The sequence below is a fragment of the Saxophila tyrrhenica genome (assembly GCF_035928015.1).
Source record: "Saxophila tyrrhenica strain CCFEE 5935 chromosome Unknown scaffold_4, whole genome shotgun sequence".
Lineage (NCBI taxonomy): Eukaryota > Fungi > Ascomycota > Dothideomycetes > Mycosphaerellales > Extremaceae > Saxophila > Saxophila tyrrhenica.
Genome location: NW_027041736.1, coordinates 91,618 through 107,574, shown reverse-complemented (window position 1 = coordinate 107,574; position 15,957 = coordinate 91,618). Strand labels below are relative to the sequence as shown.

Sequence of the window (15,957 nt, the reverse complement as noted above, 5' to 3'; positions counted from 1 at the left end):
CACCTTCTACAACGAGCTCCGTGTCGCACCAGAGGAGCACCCGGTCCTGCTCACCGAGGCGCCCATCAACCCCAAGTCCAACCGTGAGAAGATGACGCAGATCGTCTTCGAGACCTTCAACGCCCCCGCCTTCTACGTCTCCATCCAGGCCGTGCTCTCTCTGTACGCTTCCGGTCGTACCACTGGTATCGTGCTCGACTCCGGTGATGGTGTCACCCACGTCGTCCCGATCTACGAGGGTTTCGCGCTGCCCCACGCCATCTCGCGTGTGGACATGGCCGGCCGTGACTTGACCGACTACCTCATGAAGATTCTTGCTGAGCGCGGCTACACCTTCTCCACCACTGCCGAGCGTGAAATCGTCCGCGACATCAAGGAGAAGCTCTGCTACGTCGCCCTCGACTTCGAGCAGGAGATCCAGACCGCCAGCCAGAGCTCTTCCCTCGAGAAGTCCTACGAGCTTCCCGACGGCCAAGTCATCACCATCGGCAACGTGCGCTTCCGGGCTCCAGAGGCTCTCTTCCAGCCATCCGTCCTCGGTCTCGAATCCGGCGGCATCCACGTCACCACCTTCAACTCCATCATGAAGTGCGACGTCGACGTCCGTAAGGATCTCTACGGCAACATCGTCATGGTAAGCTATGTTTTACATCTTCTACATTGTCAAAGCTAACGTGTGTTTAGTCCGGCGGCACCACCATGTACCCAGGTATCTCCGACCGCATGCAGAAGGAGATCACTGCCCTCGCCCCATCCTCGATGAAGGTCAAGATCATCGCCCCACCGGAGCGCAAGTACTCCGTGTGGATCGGTGGCTCCATTCTCGCCTCGCTCTCGACCTTCCAGCAGATGTGGATCTCCAAGCAGGAGTACGACGAGTCCGGCCCATCCATCGTGCACAGGAAGTGCTTCTAAGTGCATCCCACCCCCGCAACATCATCACAACAACAGTCTTCATTGCAGCGAGCGTGTTGAGAGGTTGGGCGAGCACTCTGCGGTACGGCTTAGATGGCAAGATTCAGCAATGGCGAAGTCAGTTTGGGTGCGGGTGTTTCGCGCTGTGCTGGTGATGGGCGTGTGTGTGCTACTGCTTATGCGATGCTCTGTTGGGCTGAGCGGCTGTTCACTTAACTCCACACACCAATACGTGCTTGACTACTTCCCGGCATCCTGCTAGCTAGGTCGACTGCGTGGTGTATGCCCTTATGGCGAGATGAAATAAAATGTGGCTTGTTTTCAGAGAAGCTTTGTGCATCTGTGCTTTTCCAGACCTCACCTCTACTTTGGCCTCGTCGAGGAGCAGTCTACTTATGCTCCAGTCATGCTGCCCTTATCTACGTAGATAGACGGCATACGAACAGCATGAGAACAGTACTTGAAGCGACTGATGTCGAGCTTGTGACGTAGCTCCAGGAAAGGAAGCTCAACTACAGTGGCAAACATCTCGTGAAGCATTTGGTCGGTATCCTTTCTGCTTCTTCTCCTTTCTTCCACTCTCTCATATCCTCGTTCAGTCTGGCCACAAAGGCATTGAAACGCCTCTCTACTCGCTCCCCTCCTTCCCTCTCAAGAGAAAGAGACATCACCACTTCCCAAACCATGGCTGCAGACGCCGAGAAGAAGAACATTGTCATCATCGGCGGCGGCATTATAGGCTGCACCTCTGCCTACTTCCTCACACGCCACCCTTCATACGACCCGAGCAAACACACCATCACCCTCCTCGAAGCTACCAAGATCGCGGGAGGCGCGTCGGGCAAAGCTGGCGGACTTCTGGCATTATGGGCATATCCTAGCAGCATTGTACCACTGAGTTACCGACTGCACGAGCAGCTTGCCAAAGAGCATGGCGGAGCGGATAGATGGGGGTACAGGAAACTGCATGTAGGACAAGTGGACTGCAGAGGTCGAGCGTTCGAGAAGCCGAGTAAAAGCACGGTCAACGGCAAAGACGCCGAGATGGACGGCGAAGCCGGCGACACCAAAGCAGAGCGCAACGGCGAAGCACACGTGAGTCTGCAGAAACGCAGCAAAGAGGCCATGGCGAAGCTGCAAGCCGCCGGCATGCCGAAGGAACTCGACTGGGTCTCTCCAGACTGCGATCCCGTGTACGACGAGATGGGCGACCCTTCCACCACGGCACAAGTCCACCCTTACCAGTTCACAACCGCCATGGCGGACCTCGCGGCAGAGAAAGGCGCAGATATCCGCACCGGCGCCAGCGTGACCGGGATAAACTACTCCGCCTCCGGCGCGGTGGAGAGCGTAACATACACCGACAAATCCTCCAACGAACCCACAACCCTCCCCGCAACAGACGTAATCCTCTCCGCCGGCCCCTGGACCCAGTCCGTCTACCCACCCACCCCCATCGCCGCCTTACGAGCCCACTCCGTCACGATCCGGCCTAGTCGCCCCGTAAGCGCCTTCGCGCTCTTCACGCACATCGCCCTCCCGCCCAAAGACGCCAAAAAGAAGAAACCCACGGGCAGCAAATGGTTCTCCTCTTCCCAAGGGTCGGAGACCGTAACGCCCGAAATCTACGCCCGCCCACACAACGAAGTCTACGCCTGCGGCGAAGGGGACCGTCTCGTCCCGCTGCCTGCTTCTACCGACCTCGTCGAGTGCGACGAAGCCCGGTGTCAGGATATCGTGGACCACGTGTCTTCCATCTCGGACGAGTTGAGGGATGGCGAGGTCACGGCGAGGCAAGCGTGTTATCTGCCGAATGTCAATGCTGGCAGCGGGGGGCCGTTGGTGGGGAGGACGGGGGTGGAGGGGTTGTGGATGGCGGCTGGGCATACTTGTTGGGGGATCCAGAATGGACCTGGGACGGGGAAACTGGTTAGTGAGTTTGTGTTTGAGGGGGAGGCGAAGAGTGCGAAGGTGAAGGGGCTGGATCCAAGGAATGTGCTGTAATTGGTGATGGAGTGGTTTAGAGGATGAGATACCCAAGAATGATGATGCTGATGTTGATGATGGTTATGATGGCTTCTTCTGACTGTTAGACTCTGAACACCCCCCAACGTTGAGGACCCGTGAGGTAGAACGTTAGACCCAGGTATCGCTATGCATTGCCCCAACTCCCCATAAACACTCCTAGGGCCCTCTCTATCGCCGTACTCCTTTCAAGCACAATCAGGGCATCGCCATCCGTGCACCCTCTGCTCCAAGCCAACGCAAGCGAGGTGGAAGTCCTTTTGGACACATCCCTACCACAAATCAGCATAGCCCAAACTCCTTGGAAAACAGAGTAACTCACCAGATCAGCACAAGCAATACTCCCCATCTGCCACGAAGCCGACTGTCCACAGAAGCACAGTCCTTTCACCTTCGCGCTTGCGGTACTCTGTGTGGCTATGCTAGGCGCTTTACCCTTCGCCTTCGCCGTTCCGTTGGTCAGAGGTTCCCTTGCTTGTTCGCCGTTGACGGACGGCGTCACGCTACGATCGCCGTCGAAGCTGACGAATTTCCCGTTGACCCATCTCTTCCTCTCCCTACCCGTTGCGTGGCCGTTGAGACCGGGTGTTCCGTCTCTTCCATTACCCATCTGGGGATCCGGTGCAGCTCCCGCGGTTGCAGGCGTCTCATGATGTGAAGTCGGAGCTCTGTGTCCGCCGTTTGTCTGCTCAAGACAGTATGAGAACGTCTCGTGCCCGATGATGTTGTGTTCATGAAGCAGCAGCAACTTCTCCTTGAATAGTCGCTGCCATTCCGGATCTTGCAACTTCTGCCGACGCTGCCGTGTGAACCGCACCAGTGCCTCCCTCACGAAGAGGCTCGATTCAGGCTGCTCGCGCTCCATATGCGCGTCCCACAGGAGCGAGAAGTCCCTCGCTGCGCCGGTGATGCCGGCTTCTTCGAGCACATGGCTGGTCTTCTCCTTATGCCAGGACTCGTCGATGTCCTCGTCGCTGTCAGAGACCAGCGAGCCGGGCTCGATGACTTGCTTCGAGGTGGTGTGGTAGAATCGGACGCCTGGTACGTTGGGCACTCTACGCTTGGCAGGCCGCATGTCTGGCAAATCCTCAACTTCTTCTGGCGCAGGGCGTTTCCGGACAGGCTGAGGTGTGCCGTGGGCTGAAGCACCGTTGATTTTGGCCTTGGCTCCTTTCCTTCGCCCGGTCTTCCGTTTGGGCCGCGTGCCCATCCAGTCGTCTTCGCCATCAAGCTGCGCATCGACATCGAAAGGTCGGTGCGGTGCGGTCCAGTTCATCTGTTCAGCTGGATCGGCCGCATTCCTCACCTTCTCCGTCGAATCTTCTGCGCCTAAGCTGATCCACACGGTGTAGCGTCCCATGGCTCTTGCTGACAATCCGGCGTCTTCCATTTCAAACTTGAAGTGGTCGTGGTAAGTCGCACAATGCAGCCTCAGTCTGCTCATTGACGGTTGCACAGGTGCGCCGGGGCAGAGAGGACAAGTGAGACCCTCCACTGTCTTTGTCCTGGTGTACAGCCCGTCTTGATACTTGTAGACGACCTCGCATCGCTGCGGTTCCTTTTCAAGATCATCTGAAGCTGTTGGCGTCGGTAGCTGTCTACTTGTCCTGCTCACAGTCTCGCGCTTCCTGTTGTACCGTTCCAGAACGGTACCTTTCCGTTCAGTCCAGCCCATAGCTAGCTGAAGTTGATACCCAGAACTCAGTGGCTTGAGCGACGAAGCTTGGCCGACCTTGCCTTCCTTCGGGCGCACCAATGATATTGTATGGCCAGGAGGAGGACACTCTGGAAGCTTTTCCCAGACAGCTGTGAGTGTTCCGGCACCTGCTGTTGTTCCCGCGTAGCTGTCTCGATTCCTGCCGGCTGCATCGTTGCCCTCGAGTTGGTACAGTAGGTCGGCAGTGTCTTCGCTGTCCTGGCAGCGAATCATGACCTTGAGGTCATACTTGGTCGTTACCGTTCGCTTCCAGCGATAAGGCTTCTTGCCGGTCTCCTTGACGGTGAACAATTTCTCCACTGGGATGGACAAGGGTTGATCCAGCTCGATATCGAAGTCAGATACTCCATTTTCCTTCTTTCCGTTGATGGTCGCCGACCTCGTCTCATGGTAGATTCCCCTCCTCTCACTGCCAGCTTCAGAGTTGACTATGTTGAAGACAACATTGCAAGGCAGGCTGAACCCCACATCTGTCGAAGGAAGCCACTCCAGGCCATCAGTCACTCCCATCCTTCGTTCAGACCGTCTCACTGTCGCCGCCTTCGACTTCGGATGCTGAATGCGTAGCCCCTCAACAGAAAGAAGCGGCTTCTGACCCTTCATCAAACACTCCAACATCTCCGTAGTAGGGTAATTCCACCCAGCAGAAGTCCTCTCGTTCGCGACCATGCCCTCATGCGCTTCAGCGATGTCTCTGGCGCCAGTAGCACGTCTAAGGATACTCTCGTGCGAATCCAGAATGTGACGCAGGTTGCGCCGGAGAAATCGTCGCTCGGGGGCTAATGCGCGGTGCAAACATACATTGCCTACCAGTCGTTTGTGGTTTGCTGTCGTCTCAACCATGGCAACTGGGGTTCGCTGTCGTGTTGTGGAACGAATGAGGTCGCGGCGCGGAAACGGAAAGCAAGTGGTCGCGGAGGTTGTAGTTCATTTCGAAGAGTCGTGATCCCAGTGAATGATGAAAATGGTCGGAACTGAGCGACACAGCGCAAGTGAAGTCTTTCTAGGCTGTCTGGCCCTGGCATGCGTCCGAATGCGCGATCAAAGGTTCTCTTTCATCGTCCAGGTCGTACTGAGCGACTTAAGACGCGGCGTGCGGGAGCAATAGTCACTAATGACGGGCCAGTGCGACGTCTCCGGGCCTTCATCCGGTCAGATCGAGCCGGTTCTGGCGTTCTCGTAGGTTGCGTGAGCACAGCTGACAGCGAAGTCTAGAGCGACAGGTCTTGGAGGTGCTACACCAGTGCACGCGCCTGCTCTTAGCGCTGAGATATGGCTTGGCAGTCGCTGCCTTCCTGGACGGGATTGTACGCGGGACAAGATTCACGATAAACAGGCACGACGATTCGAATGATGTGAAGAGATCAACGACAGACAGCCACGGGGGATAGAGGACGCAGAAGATACGTTTCCATTCTGATGCACCCCACATTCGAAACTACCAAACGCCACAGAACTCCAGTAGCTACTGAACAGCCTCTGCAGCGCAGGCTCGCCCCGAAGATTCCATTACACCCTCTGAGGCTGTCCATGCAAATCTGCCAGAAAGCCCCCAACTCAACCAGCAGAGAGAGAGAAGCAGTAGTCTAGCATGCTTGAAACGCCCGCCGGATATAGAACAATGGCCATGTGATATTCAACCGTCCTCCAACGACCACTCCGTTTGCTGCGCGGTTGACAAGCTTAGCAGCATCCGCCAGCGCTGCCGGACTGCACGCCCTGGCCTTGGCCGACTTGCACGGTGGGCTTATTGTTGACGGTCGTGTTGCCCATGCGCTCCTTGATCTGGCGCGCCATGGTCAGGAAGGCTTGCTCGACGTTGCTGGCGTTCTTGGCGGAGGTCTCGAGGAAGGGGATGCCGAGGCTGTCTGCGAACTCCTGTATGGCGTATTAGTATCATGCCTTTCAAATAGAGTGTATAGGATATACGGACCTTCGCCACTGTGTACTCCACAACCTTCTTGTCCGTCATATCGCTCTTGTTGCCCACCAGCAGCTTGTTCACACCCTCGGTCGCGTAGCGGTCGATCTCCTGCAGCCACTGCTTGACGTTGTTGAAGCTGTCCATGTCGGTGACATCGTAGACGACGCAGATGCCGTGGGCGCCGCGGTAGTAGGAGGAAGTGATGGTGCGGAAGCGCTCTTGTCCAGCAGTGTCCCACTAGAAACTCACGTCAGCTCTTGTTAGACCTCCGCAGTGACGTGTCGGAAGCCTCGTACGATCTGCAACTTCACCGTCTTGCCATCAAGCTCAATCGTCCTGATTTTCTGACTCGCTGTCAGCCTGAGCTTTCCAAAGCACGTATGTGTATACTCACGAAGTCGACGCCGATCGTGGAGATGTAGCTCTCGGTGTACGTGTCGTCCGCGAACCGCAACAGCAAGCAGGACTTTCCGACACCCGAGTCACCGATAAGCAGAAGCTTGAAGAGATAGTCGTATCTGCACGCATCAGGTATCAGCTGGTTGTACTCCTGGTCCGACATCTTGCTCTGCTTCTGCAGAAGGTGCGGTGGCTGAGGCGGTGGCATCTCCGTGGTTGGAGTGCGGCTTTGGACTTTGTTGGTTGTATGGTGGAAGGAGGTGGGTTTGGAGGGGCGGAGAAGACGCTGCGGTAGGCCGGCGAGTCAGTCATTTGCGTTTTGAAAGTCACGTAGCATGTGAAACCACATTCTCATGTGGTCTTTCGCTGCCTGGGTCGACTTACTACTCTGGATTCATTGTCGCAGCGGCGATTGCTCAGTTGCGGTCGGGGTTGTGATGCGTCGCAGCAGTTGAGAGTCAGGTTGGAGTTTTTGGTAAGGCGGATCTGGTAAAGGGGCGAGTAGGCAAGATAAGGGAAGAGTGTTTCGTGGATGCGACAGGCGACAACAGGTATGGCGAGTGATGTTGGCTTGCTGATGGTTTTGCCAAGCGTTGTCTTAGGTCTCGAGCGGTATCATCCCTGCAGTCATGTGACAGCCCTCGTCTCGGTCTCGCGAAAAACACAACCAGCGTGGCCAGCGAATATGTACAACAAAAGACGGAAGATCTTGACATCTTAGATCACAAAGGTCTTTCCGTTCAGCACACGAGGAAAAACATCGCCATAGATACACCCAGAGAGAAAAGCACTCGCTATGCAGCCCATTCACGCGTCTCAATCATCAATCTCATGCACGCATTAACACGGTAAAGCAACAGTTCTCATCCGCTCATGCCACTAAGTCTCTGATCCTCCCACCACCTGTACTCACCACCCCGGATTCGGCGGCGGCGAAGCATACCCCTGCTGGCCCGGGAATCCATATCCTCCCTGCTGCTGCTGAGGCGCATAAGCCTGATACTGCTGCCCCTGTCCATGCTGCTGCTCATGGCCACCATAGCTTGGGTTCTGTCCGTAGCCCTGCGATGATGGTGGCGGCGGGTAGGACTGCTGGCCGCCATAGCTAGGCTGATGACCATAAGAGCTCTGGCCGTGTGGATCGTGATGAGATGGAGCTGGGTGACCGTATGGATGTTGCTGCTGCCCGTATTGGTTTCCGTAAGGCGACTGACCCGGTGGAGGTGGTGGGTACTGGTTGTAGCTGCTTTGCTGCGCACCGTAGGCTCCTGGCGCACCATGTTGGGCGGGAGCTTGTTGGCCGTAGGCAGGCTGTTGTTGCCCGTAGCCTGGCGTGCTGTGACCATACTGCGCTGGCGCCGGGCTCGCACCATGCTGTGGTCCTGGCGTCGGGTATCCTCCAGGCTGGTGGCCGTACGCACCTGAGCTCGGTGTGTGTGCCTGTTGATACGAGGCTGGCGGTGCAGTGCCAGAATATGTTCCAGTCTGGCCAGAGTGAGAGTAGCCGTATTGGTTACCACTGGTATTTGGTTTTCCATGGCCTCCCAGAAAGTTGCTCGCCATCGAACCAAAGCCACCCAGACCAGAGCTGCTGCTTCCATGTTGTCCAGACGAAGGAGTGCCGCTATGGGACGACGACGATCCTCCCAGGAATGACGACGCCAGTCCACCAAGTCCAGAGGACGACGAAGGCTTTCCTCCACTGCTAGACCCATGACTGCTACTACCGCCCAAGAACTGCGACGCCAGCCCACCAAGACCGCCTTGCTGGGACGACGAGTGCTTGCCGCCGCCAATGACTTGGTTCATCATCATGCTCTGCGTCTCGACCGTCAGCCAAACGCATGCCTGATACCTCCATTGTTCTCCCACTTACCCCAAGACTCCTATCACTCTCTTGTCCGCCCATCCCTCGTGTCCCCTCCCCCTCACTCGGCGCACCATAAGGATTGCCCTGAGCAGGCGTGCCCCCAGGGGTAGGGACCTGCGGTGCAGCCATAGTCGGAACCTCCCACGTGCTCTCGCCGGTGCTTATCTGGACGAAGTAGTACTTTCTCGATCTTCAAACCCCCAGAGATATCAGCTCAGCTCTTCACTCCACATGCCAACCACCCAGGCAAGGTTGTAAAGGGTAGGTGTAGGTAGGACGTACTTAGCATCCCACTGCGCAATCCTTCAATCACCCCAGGGCGCTGTCAGCTATGTGCTCGCTAACGCGCGGTCAAAGTATTCGTTCACGAGAGCAGAAAGAGGACGGACGCACCATCCGGGTGGCAGTGAAGGCGGGCCATGGTCGGGGCCTGCGTCTGGCGTAGGAGGGAGATCCATCGTTGGCGACGCAGTTGCTCTCGTCTCCTCGTTCAGGTGTGTGCTGCGACAGCTGGGAATCTTCTGCTGCGCTTGGTTTCGCTGTCGCGTTCGCGTGTAGCCGAGGTGCTGTGGCACAAGAAGCTTTGAGAAAGGTGAAGGGACTGGTAGAGGAAAGATAGTGAAGTCAATTATTGCAAGAGGAAAGAAGGAAGCATGATGGTCAAACGAGGTTGCGAAATGATTTCACACTACTGGTTTCAAGCTCCTTCTGCGCCTGCACGGTCAGGTGGAGGACAGAAGAGCTGCATGTGGCCATACTGCTGACGACTGACGCGCCTATCGGCCGTTTGGTGACGATGGGCGGTCTGAGTGTGGCTGTGTGCAGGTGCAGCAAAAGAGAAGCTGTAGTGAACTCTGCCGGCACTTGGAGATAGGCCTTCCGCTGCAAGGGTTTTGTGCAGCACTTGTGCTCGCCTGAGTACCAAAAGACATGTAGGCATTGATTCGCGATGTGGGTATACAGCTGCCATTCTCATTCTGACTAGAGACAACGAAAACAAGCAGTATCAGCATTGACTGTCGTTAGCCATCCCGTACAAGAACAGCCTTGCCGGGGTGGTATCCTCCAGTCCGTCTACGCTATACTGCCAAACATGCAATCTTTTCGCCAACCACGCCAAGCTCAATCAACATCTTCAGTGCCTTGCGACACCGCGTCTTGCCCAGATCAGTCTTGCGTAGTCGTCTAGTACTCCGCCTCAGCACCGTCGTCGCCCTCGGCAGAGTCGGCAGCAACCTCTTCGTAGTCACGCTCGAGTGCAGCCAGGTCCTCGCGAGCCTCAGAGAACTCACCCTCCTCCATACCCTCACCGACGTACCAGTGGACGAAGGCGCGCTTGCTGTACATAAGATCGAACTTGTGCGAGAGCGAAGCCCATGCCTCGGCGATGGCGGTGGTGTTGGACAGCATGCACACGGCGCGGTTGACCTTTGCGAGATCGCCGTTGGGGACCATCTGTGGCGGCTGGTAGCAGATACCGATCTTGAAGCCAGTCGGGCACCAGTCGACGAACTGAATGGTGCGCTTGGTCTTGAGAGTGGCCACGGCCTGCTGGACATCCACCGGGACGACGTCACCACGGTAGAGCAAGCAAGTCGCCATGTACTTGCCGTTGCGCGGGTCGCACTTCACCATCTGGCTGTTTGGCTCGAAGCACGACATGGAGATCTCCTGCACGCTGTTGGCCTCGTGGGCAGCCTTGGCCGCAGAGACGATTGGTGCGTAGGCGACGAGAGGGAAGTGGATGCGTGGGTACGGGACGAGGTTGGTCTGGAACTCGTTCAAGTCGACGTTGAGCGAGCCGTCAAAGCGGAGAGAGGCGGTGATGGAGGAGACGACCTGAGCAATCAGGCGGTTAAGGTTCTCGTAGTTTGGTCGCTCCAGACCGAGGTTGCGGCGGCAGATGTCGTAGATAGCGTCATTGTCGACCATGAACGAGCAGTCGCTGTGCTCGAGGGTGGTGTGGGTGGTGAGGATGGAGTTGTACGGCTCAACGACGGACGTGGCGACCTGAGGAGCTGGGTAGACGCAGAACTCCAGCTTGCACTTCTTGCCGTAGTCGACCGACAGACGCTCCATCAACAGCGCACCGAAGCCGGACCCAGTGCCACCGCCGAAGCTGTGGAACACGAGGAAGCCCTGGAGACCAGAGCAGTTGTCCGCCACACGCCTAACCTTGTCCAGCACTTGGTCGATGAGCTCCTTGCCGACAGTGTAGTGGCCACGTGCGTAGTTGTTTGAGGCATCCTCCTTGCCAGAGATCATCTGCTCAGGGTGGAAGAGGCTGCGGTAGGTGCCGGTGCGGACCTCGTCGATAACGTTGGGCTCGAGATCGCAGTAGATGGTGCGTGGGACGTACTTGCCCTGGCCTGTCGTTCATGTTAGCATTGAGTAAAGAAGCATGTATCAGCAAGCACATACCAGTCTCGGAGAAGAAGGTAGAGAATCCATGGTCGTCCTCGGCCGCCTTGCGCTCGTCGGTGAGGTAGCCGTCAGGCTGTTCACAGTGTCAGCAACGTATTCTCACCCACTCTTGTCTGTGTTCCTTACCTGGATGCCGTGCTCAAGGCAGTACAGCTGTTTTCACCTCAATGTCAGTCCGAGTCTCCTTAGGCAGCCGAATTTCGCTCGTGCGCCGAATATGGTCCTCATCCCAGTCTCTCCACAGGGTGTACTAACCTCCCAGCAGCTGTTGGCGATCTGGCAACCGGCTTGGCCGACTAAACGCGTCGAGAGTCAGTAGATGTTTCGTTTCTCCCAGCAGTCCCTGACCAGGCGGTCAAGCGCGCGGGGCACGGTGTGGTAGGAGTAAACATACCGTTCAGACTGATGACTTCACGCATGTTGGCGGTGCTGTGCGGTGACAGATAAGGGTGAGGCGGGATGGGGTCGCTTGGGTCTGGATGGAGGGTGAAGAGGGAGTGGTGGAGGCCGCGTCGTGGTTGAACTTCGAACTGTCGTCGCTTGGTGGGGAGCAATAAACAGTGCGCGGGAAGGCACGCCGCTTAGTCCCTGCTAGCGCTGGATCGCTCCGGCCAATGAGAGGACAGGAACGGCTTGGGGATGTTCAGCAGCACATGTCAACTGCGTCCGTACAATTCTACATGGAAATTCGAAGGAACATGCATCGTCAGGCTGATGTAGTGGTGTCTTCGGAAGTCAAGCAGACTGCACGAGATACTCAAGCACCAATCTGCCAGCACAGCGACAAATCGACCAATGGAGGCCTAGAACGACGGAGCCTTGTCTCCAGTGTTTTCCGTGCCGCCTCAAAAGCGCGTCCGGTTATGTGGCAGTTTACGAGTATTTGCCGAGCTCGAGAATGTGCCAGAGGACTCATGGTCAGCCCAACCCAGGGGACAAGGCAGATGTCGATCCGCTTTGCACCAGTTCCGTGCCCTGACTCGAAGTCTTCCAACGGCTCTCCAATGGGTCAAAGAGACATGAGCCTTCATCTCGTCGGATGACATCGTCGAGAGCGGTCTCGCCTTAGGAGACTTCGTTGACGTGGACCCGCTGCGCTGGGAAATGGCAAGGTTGAACAATGGTGCAAGAGGCTGAGACTCGACGCTCACATGACCATTCGCTTCCTCCGTACCTACGTTCTCTAAACAGTGTTGTATTCATACCATCATCCAAGGCACTCTTCCACTGAACCGACTACTGTCCACTCACATGCTTCTTCCAAATCCTACCCTGACATGAACCCAAGCGTGCGCCAAACACCTCGCTAAACCGCAATCACATCTTCCACATATCACCGCCCAAACCTCCTCGACGACCCCCCATCATTACCTCCCTGCTGCTGCGGCGGCGGCTCATACGGCCCCTGTCCCCCCGGACTCGCCGACCTCGTCCCATACAACCGCGCCTTCAACCTATCCTGCGCCGTCCCACCGGTACTACCCGTCGAAGGCGTTGTCTCATAAGTCGGCCTCCCAGACTGATTCGACTGCATGCTCTGATACGACCCTGCGCGCTGCGAAGGCAGAGGCCGCGGCGCCAGACCGCCTGGATTACTGGGTGCAGGTGCGGCGGCAACGGGTCTTCGTCCGGCACGGAGGGATTGCGGTTGCATTGGCGCCGGTTGTGATTGTGCAGGAGGGTCCCAGAGATCGCTGAGGCTGCTGCGGCCGCCTGGTTGTTGCTGAGCTTGGTTCTGGACGGGAGCGTAGGAGGATTTGGCGCCGGTGATGCTGCTCAGGTAGCTTGATGTGGATGTGAGTTGAGGCTGCGGCGTGACGGCTCGTCTATCATTTGGGTCGGGAGGGAGCCATTGGGGGTACGGGCGGCCTTTTTCCGTATAGTAGGCTCGCAGCACGCGGCTGATGTGGGAGTCGTCTTCGGTGTCGCCGTCTTCTTCGTTGGAGAGGAGGGTGCGGCGGATGGATTGGTAGCGGGAGGTTGTGGAGGTGAGGAGGTTGCTGAGGTAGGAGGACATGTTGGTGGTGTGCAGGGCGTGAGTGCAGCAGAAGTGGTCGTTGGAGTTGAACTTCGTGGTTTCCCACCTGCATCCCACCTGTGGCTGTGCTTGTGGCGTCGCCCTGCAGGGAGGGATATGAGCACACATCACCAAACGATTGTCTGATTCCAACACCTCGCCAAGCGATTCCAATAGTAGGACAAGTGACAGTCAGCTTCAAGGACAGCCCATCTCACCGCACTGTCCCGCATCCAACGTGGCCGAGTGCGGCATCGTCTTCACCAGCAAACTCATAACATGCAGCACCAGCGGATCGATATGCAGGAGCCTCGCAAAATCGAGAAGGATAATGAACGCCCAAACCAGCTCAATCTTCGGCCATGTTTGCAAGGCCCATTCTTGCTGCGAGTCGGCGGTTGCGTTTGCGCCGTGAAGGCGTTCGTCGAAGAACATTAATCCTGGTGGTGCTTTGGGATGGACTTGATGAATGAGTCGGAGAGCGCTGTGCAAAGATCGTCGCGCCCTGGATATTCCAGTCGAGTAGCTGCGATGGAGGCTGATGTCAATCTGCTTGCGGGCGATGAAGAAGGACGGAAGTATTAAAGAAGTGGTGATGGAAGAGAGAGGTGTGGCTCATCAGCAAAAGCTAAACCTTTAGGCCTTTAGGAGTGCCTCGAATGGTCATATCTACTTAAAAGTACTACGAAAAATGGCTGACATTTACTGGAGTGATGTAGAGTCGTGTACAGGCGCTGAAGAGCGAAGTTTAGATTCTGATAAGGCATCGAAGACGATACTCCACCAGAAAAGACCGCAGTCGGCTGGCTGTCTACGACGATGTGTCCTTCTGCTGCAGGGACATCTTCGCTGACCAGCAGCATTCCCAAGAGCTACACATCTCAGCTCTGCTGCGGTGTGGTATGCGCCAGCATCCGCAACCTCTCCTAGCAGGCCTTGTACAGATTGCTGGACTGGCGGCAACCAGCTAAAGGCCAGCTTCCATGCGGTGTGGCCGTGTGCGCTTTGTTTCTCACATCAACACCAAGGCTCACACAACCCGTTCCACCAACACCGATCCAAAGAACCATCTGGTTGTGCCAAACCGCAAATTGGCGGGATCATTCGTTAAGGAGGTACTTCGTCTCAGTTGCTGAGCCTGTTATGAGTCCTCATGGCTAGCACTCAGCCAAGGCTGCTAAAGTGTTGCCCTCGAGTAGTTGTCTCAGCCCCGCCAACGGCATGTCTCGCCAATTTGCGAATCTCAGGACCAACCTTGAAAGCTCGAGAAGTTGAGTTGACGGCAGTGGTTCCCATCCCGGCTCTGCTCTTACTGTTCGCCGTTTCGTGCCCTCTTGCCCCTTTGGTGAAGCAGAGACTGCTGCTAATGTAAGTTTTGCCTACAAAACAGTCCTTCCTACTTCGAGGCACGGCGCCTGGATTTGCTGAGCGGCTTGGTCGTATACCACGGTCTCAATGCTTACCATCTTTCTCGGCCCACTGCAGGAAATACAAGACAAATTCCGTGCTTCTGCTCTGGATCATCTTTCTCGGCCCGGGACAGCGCATTGCGAGGCCGTTAGCTCAAGAGCGAGATCTGTGGACAGTCTAGAAAGAGACACTGAACTGTAGCCACTGACCTGCACTCTTACCTTGGGACTCTTTTTGATCAGTACAAGTGCTTGTCGTGACTTCTGCTGCTTCCCTACGCAGCACCAAGATTTTGCTTGAAATCTGGGTGCAGTCTGTACTTCACAAAACTGTCGCAGTCCATGAGAAGGATGCGCTCGCTCTCCATGGACAGATCTGGAGCCCTGGAGCACGCGACAAATTCTCGTGCAACGCGTCTCGCGATGTGGGGCAAGAGATCAGCCGTGTAGAAAGTCCGAATCTGGCACAGAAGTCCGTCGCTCCCGCCGCATCCACCACCAAAGGACCAGATGGAAGCTCTCTGTCCGTCTATACAGCATGCACGCCTGACATTCGCGAGGGCCAGAACACGCAGGGAGCTGCGGGTAGAGCGGTGGAGCTGGCGAGGTCGCGTCCTTCTGACTTGCATGTGATTCTTCGCCAGCTGTTCCGTCCCCCCGAAAACAGCTTGGTCTGGCATTGCTGGTTCCTGGACTAGCAAGAATTGCCTTTCCTTCCGCAAACTCTGTCTCTTCATGCCATTTTTCCTCGGGACACCGACCTGCGATTGTTGCGGGTTGCGAATTCGTGATACGGACATTTCTCGGAGCCTGCAGTTCGGCCAGCAGTGCTCGTGCTTGAGCTGAGACGGCGCTCGTGCATGTTGTTGCATCCAGGTCGCTGCCGGGATGTTGACGAGCTCCTTGGTTTCCCCGCACAACTGCTTGTCGTGGGCTGCCAGCTGTTTCGCTGGAAGATTGCTTCTCGACACTCGCAGATGAGCTCGTTCGCTCGATACGGACAGCAGCAGATCAAATAGACACAGCCAAGGACGCGCAGACGGTGACGATGGGTGGGGAAGCTGTGGACATCTCCGATCATGAGGGCATCCACCACGACTGCCGGCAGGGGGTGTTAGTAGCAAGCATCCGAGTTGAGTGCGATGGTGCAGCTCTCATGATAACCCAAGCATCCCCACTGTCAAAGTGTATATAGAGGAGCTTCTGCTGGCGCCAGGACTGGAGCTGTCAAATACCATCTCGAGCCGCGTAGCCGTT

General features: G+C 56.5%; 6 protein-coding genes across 6 annotated transcripts; 1 reads left to right on the top strand and 5 right to left on the bottom strand.

The window, feature by feature from the left end:
- Positions 1–1,599: 1,599 nt before the first annotated feature.
- Positions 1,600–2,919, top strand: LTR77_002666 (uncharacterized protein; the record flags this gene model as incomplete). Its single annotated transcript, XM_064799925.1, has 1 exon — positions 1,600–2,919. The coding sequence occupies one exon, from the start codon at positions 1,600–1,602 to the stop codon at positions 2,917–2,919; it is 1,320 nt and encodes a 439-aa protein (XP_064661264.1).
- A 209-nt stretch (positions 2,920–3,128) lies between these two features.
- LTR77_002665 (uncharacterized protein) lies at positions 3,129–5,500 on the bottom strand (the record flags this gene model as incomplete). The annotated part of the gene is made up of 2 exons (XM_064799924.1): positions 3,129–3,212; positions 3,263–5,500. 2 exons carry the CDS (start codon positions 5,498–5,500, stop codon positions 3,129–3,131), a joined length of 2,322 nt encoding a protein of 773 aa, XP_064661263.1.
- An 840-nt stretch (positions 5,501–6,340) lies between these two features.
- ypt1 (ras GTPase) lies at positions 6,341–7,188 on the bottom strand (the record flags this gene model as incomplete). Its single annotated transcript, XM_064799923.1, has 4 exons — positions 6,341–6,535; positions 6,591–6,818; positions 6,878–6,925; positions 6,976–7,188. 4 exons carry the CDS (start codon positions 7,186–7,188, stop codon positions 6,341–6,343), a joined length of 684 nt encoding a protein of 227 aa, XP_064661262.1.
- Positions 7,189–7,889: 701 nt separating this feature from the next.
- LTR77_002663 (uncharacterized protein) lies at positions 7,890–8,979 on the bottom strand (the record flags this gene model as incomplete). Its single annotated transcript, XM_064799922.1, has 2 exons — positions 7,890–8,798; positions 8,857–8,979. The coding sequence occupies 2 exons, from the start codon at positions 8,977–8,979 to the stop codon at positions 7,890–7,892; spliced, it is 1,032 nt and encodes a 343-aa protein (XP_064661261.1).
- A 1,056-nt stretch (positions 8,980–10,035) lies between these two features.
- On the bottom strand, positions 10,036–11,693 carry TUB1 (alpha-tubulin; the record flags this gene model as incomplete). Its single annotated transcript, XM_064799921.1, has 5 exons — positions 10,036–11,219; positions 11,272–11,347; positions 11,401–11,427; positions 11,530–11,570; positions 11,669–11,693. 5 exons carry the CDS (start codon positions 11,691–11,693, stop codon positions 10,036–10,038), a joined length of 1,353 nt encoding a protein of 450 aa, XP_064661260.1.
- Positions 11,694–12,607: 914 nt separating this feature from the next.
- On the bottom strand, positions 12,608–13,291 carry LTR77_002661 (uncharacterized protein; the record flags this gene model as incomplete). Its single annotated transcript, XM_064799920.1, has 1 exon — positions 12,608–13,291. One exon carries the CDS (start codon positions 13,289–13,291, stop codon positions 12,608–12,610), a length of 684 nt encoding a protein of 227 aa, XP_064661259.1.
- Positions 13,292–15,957: the final 2,666 nt, after the last annotated feature.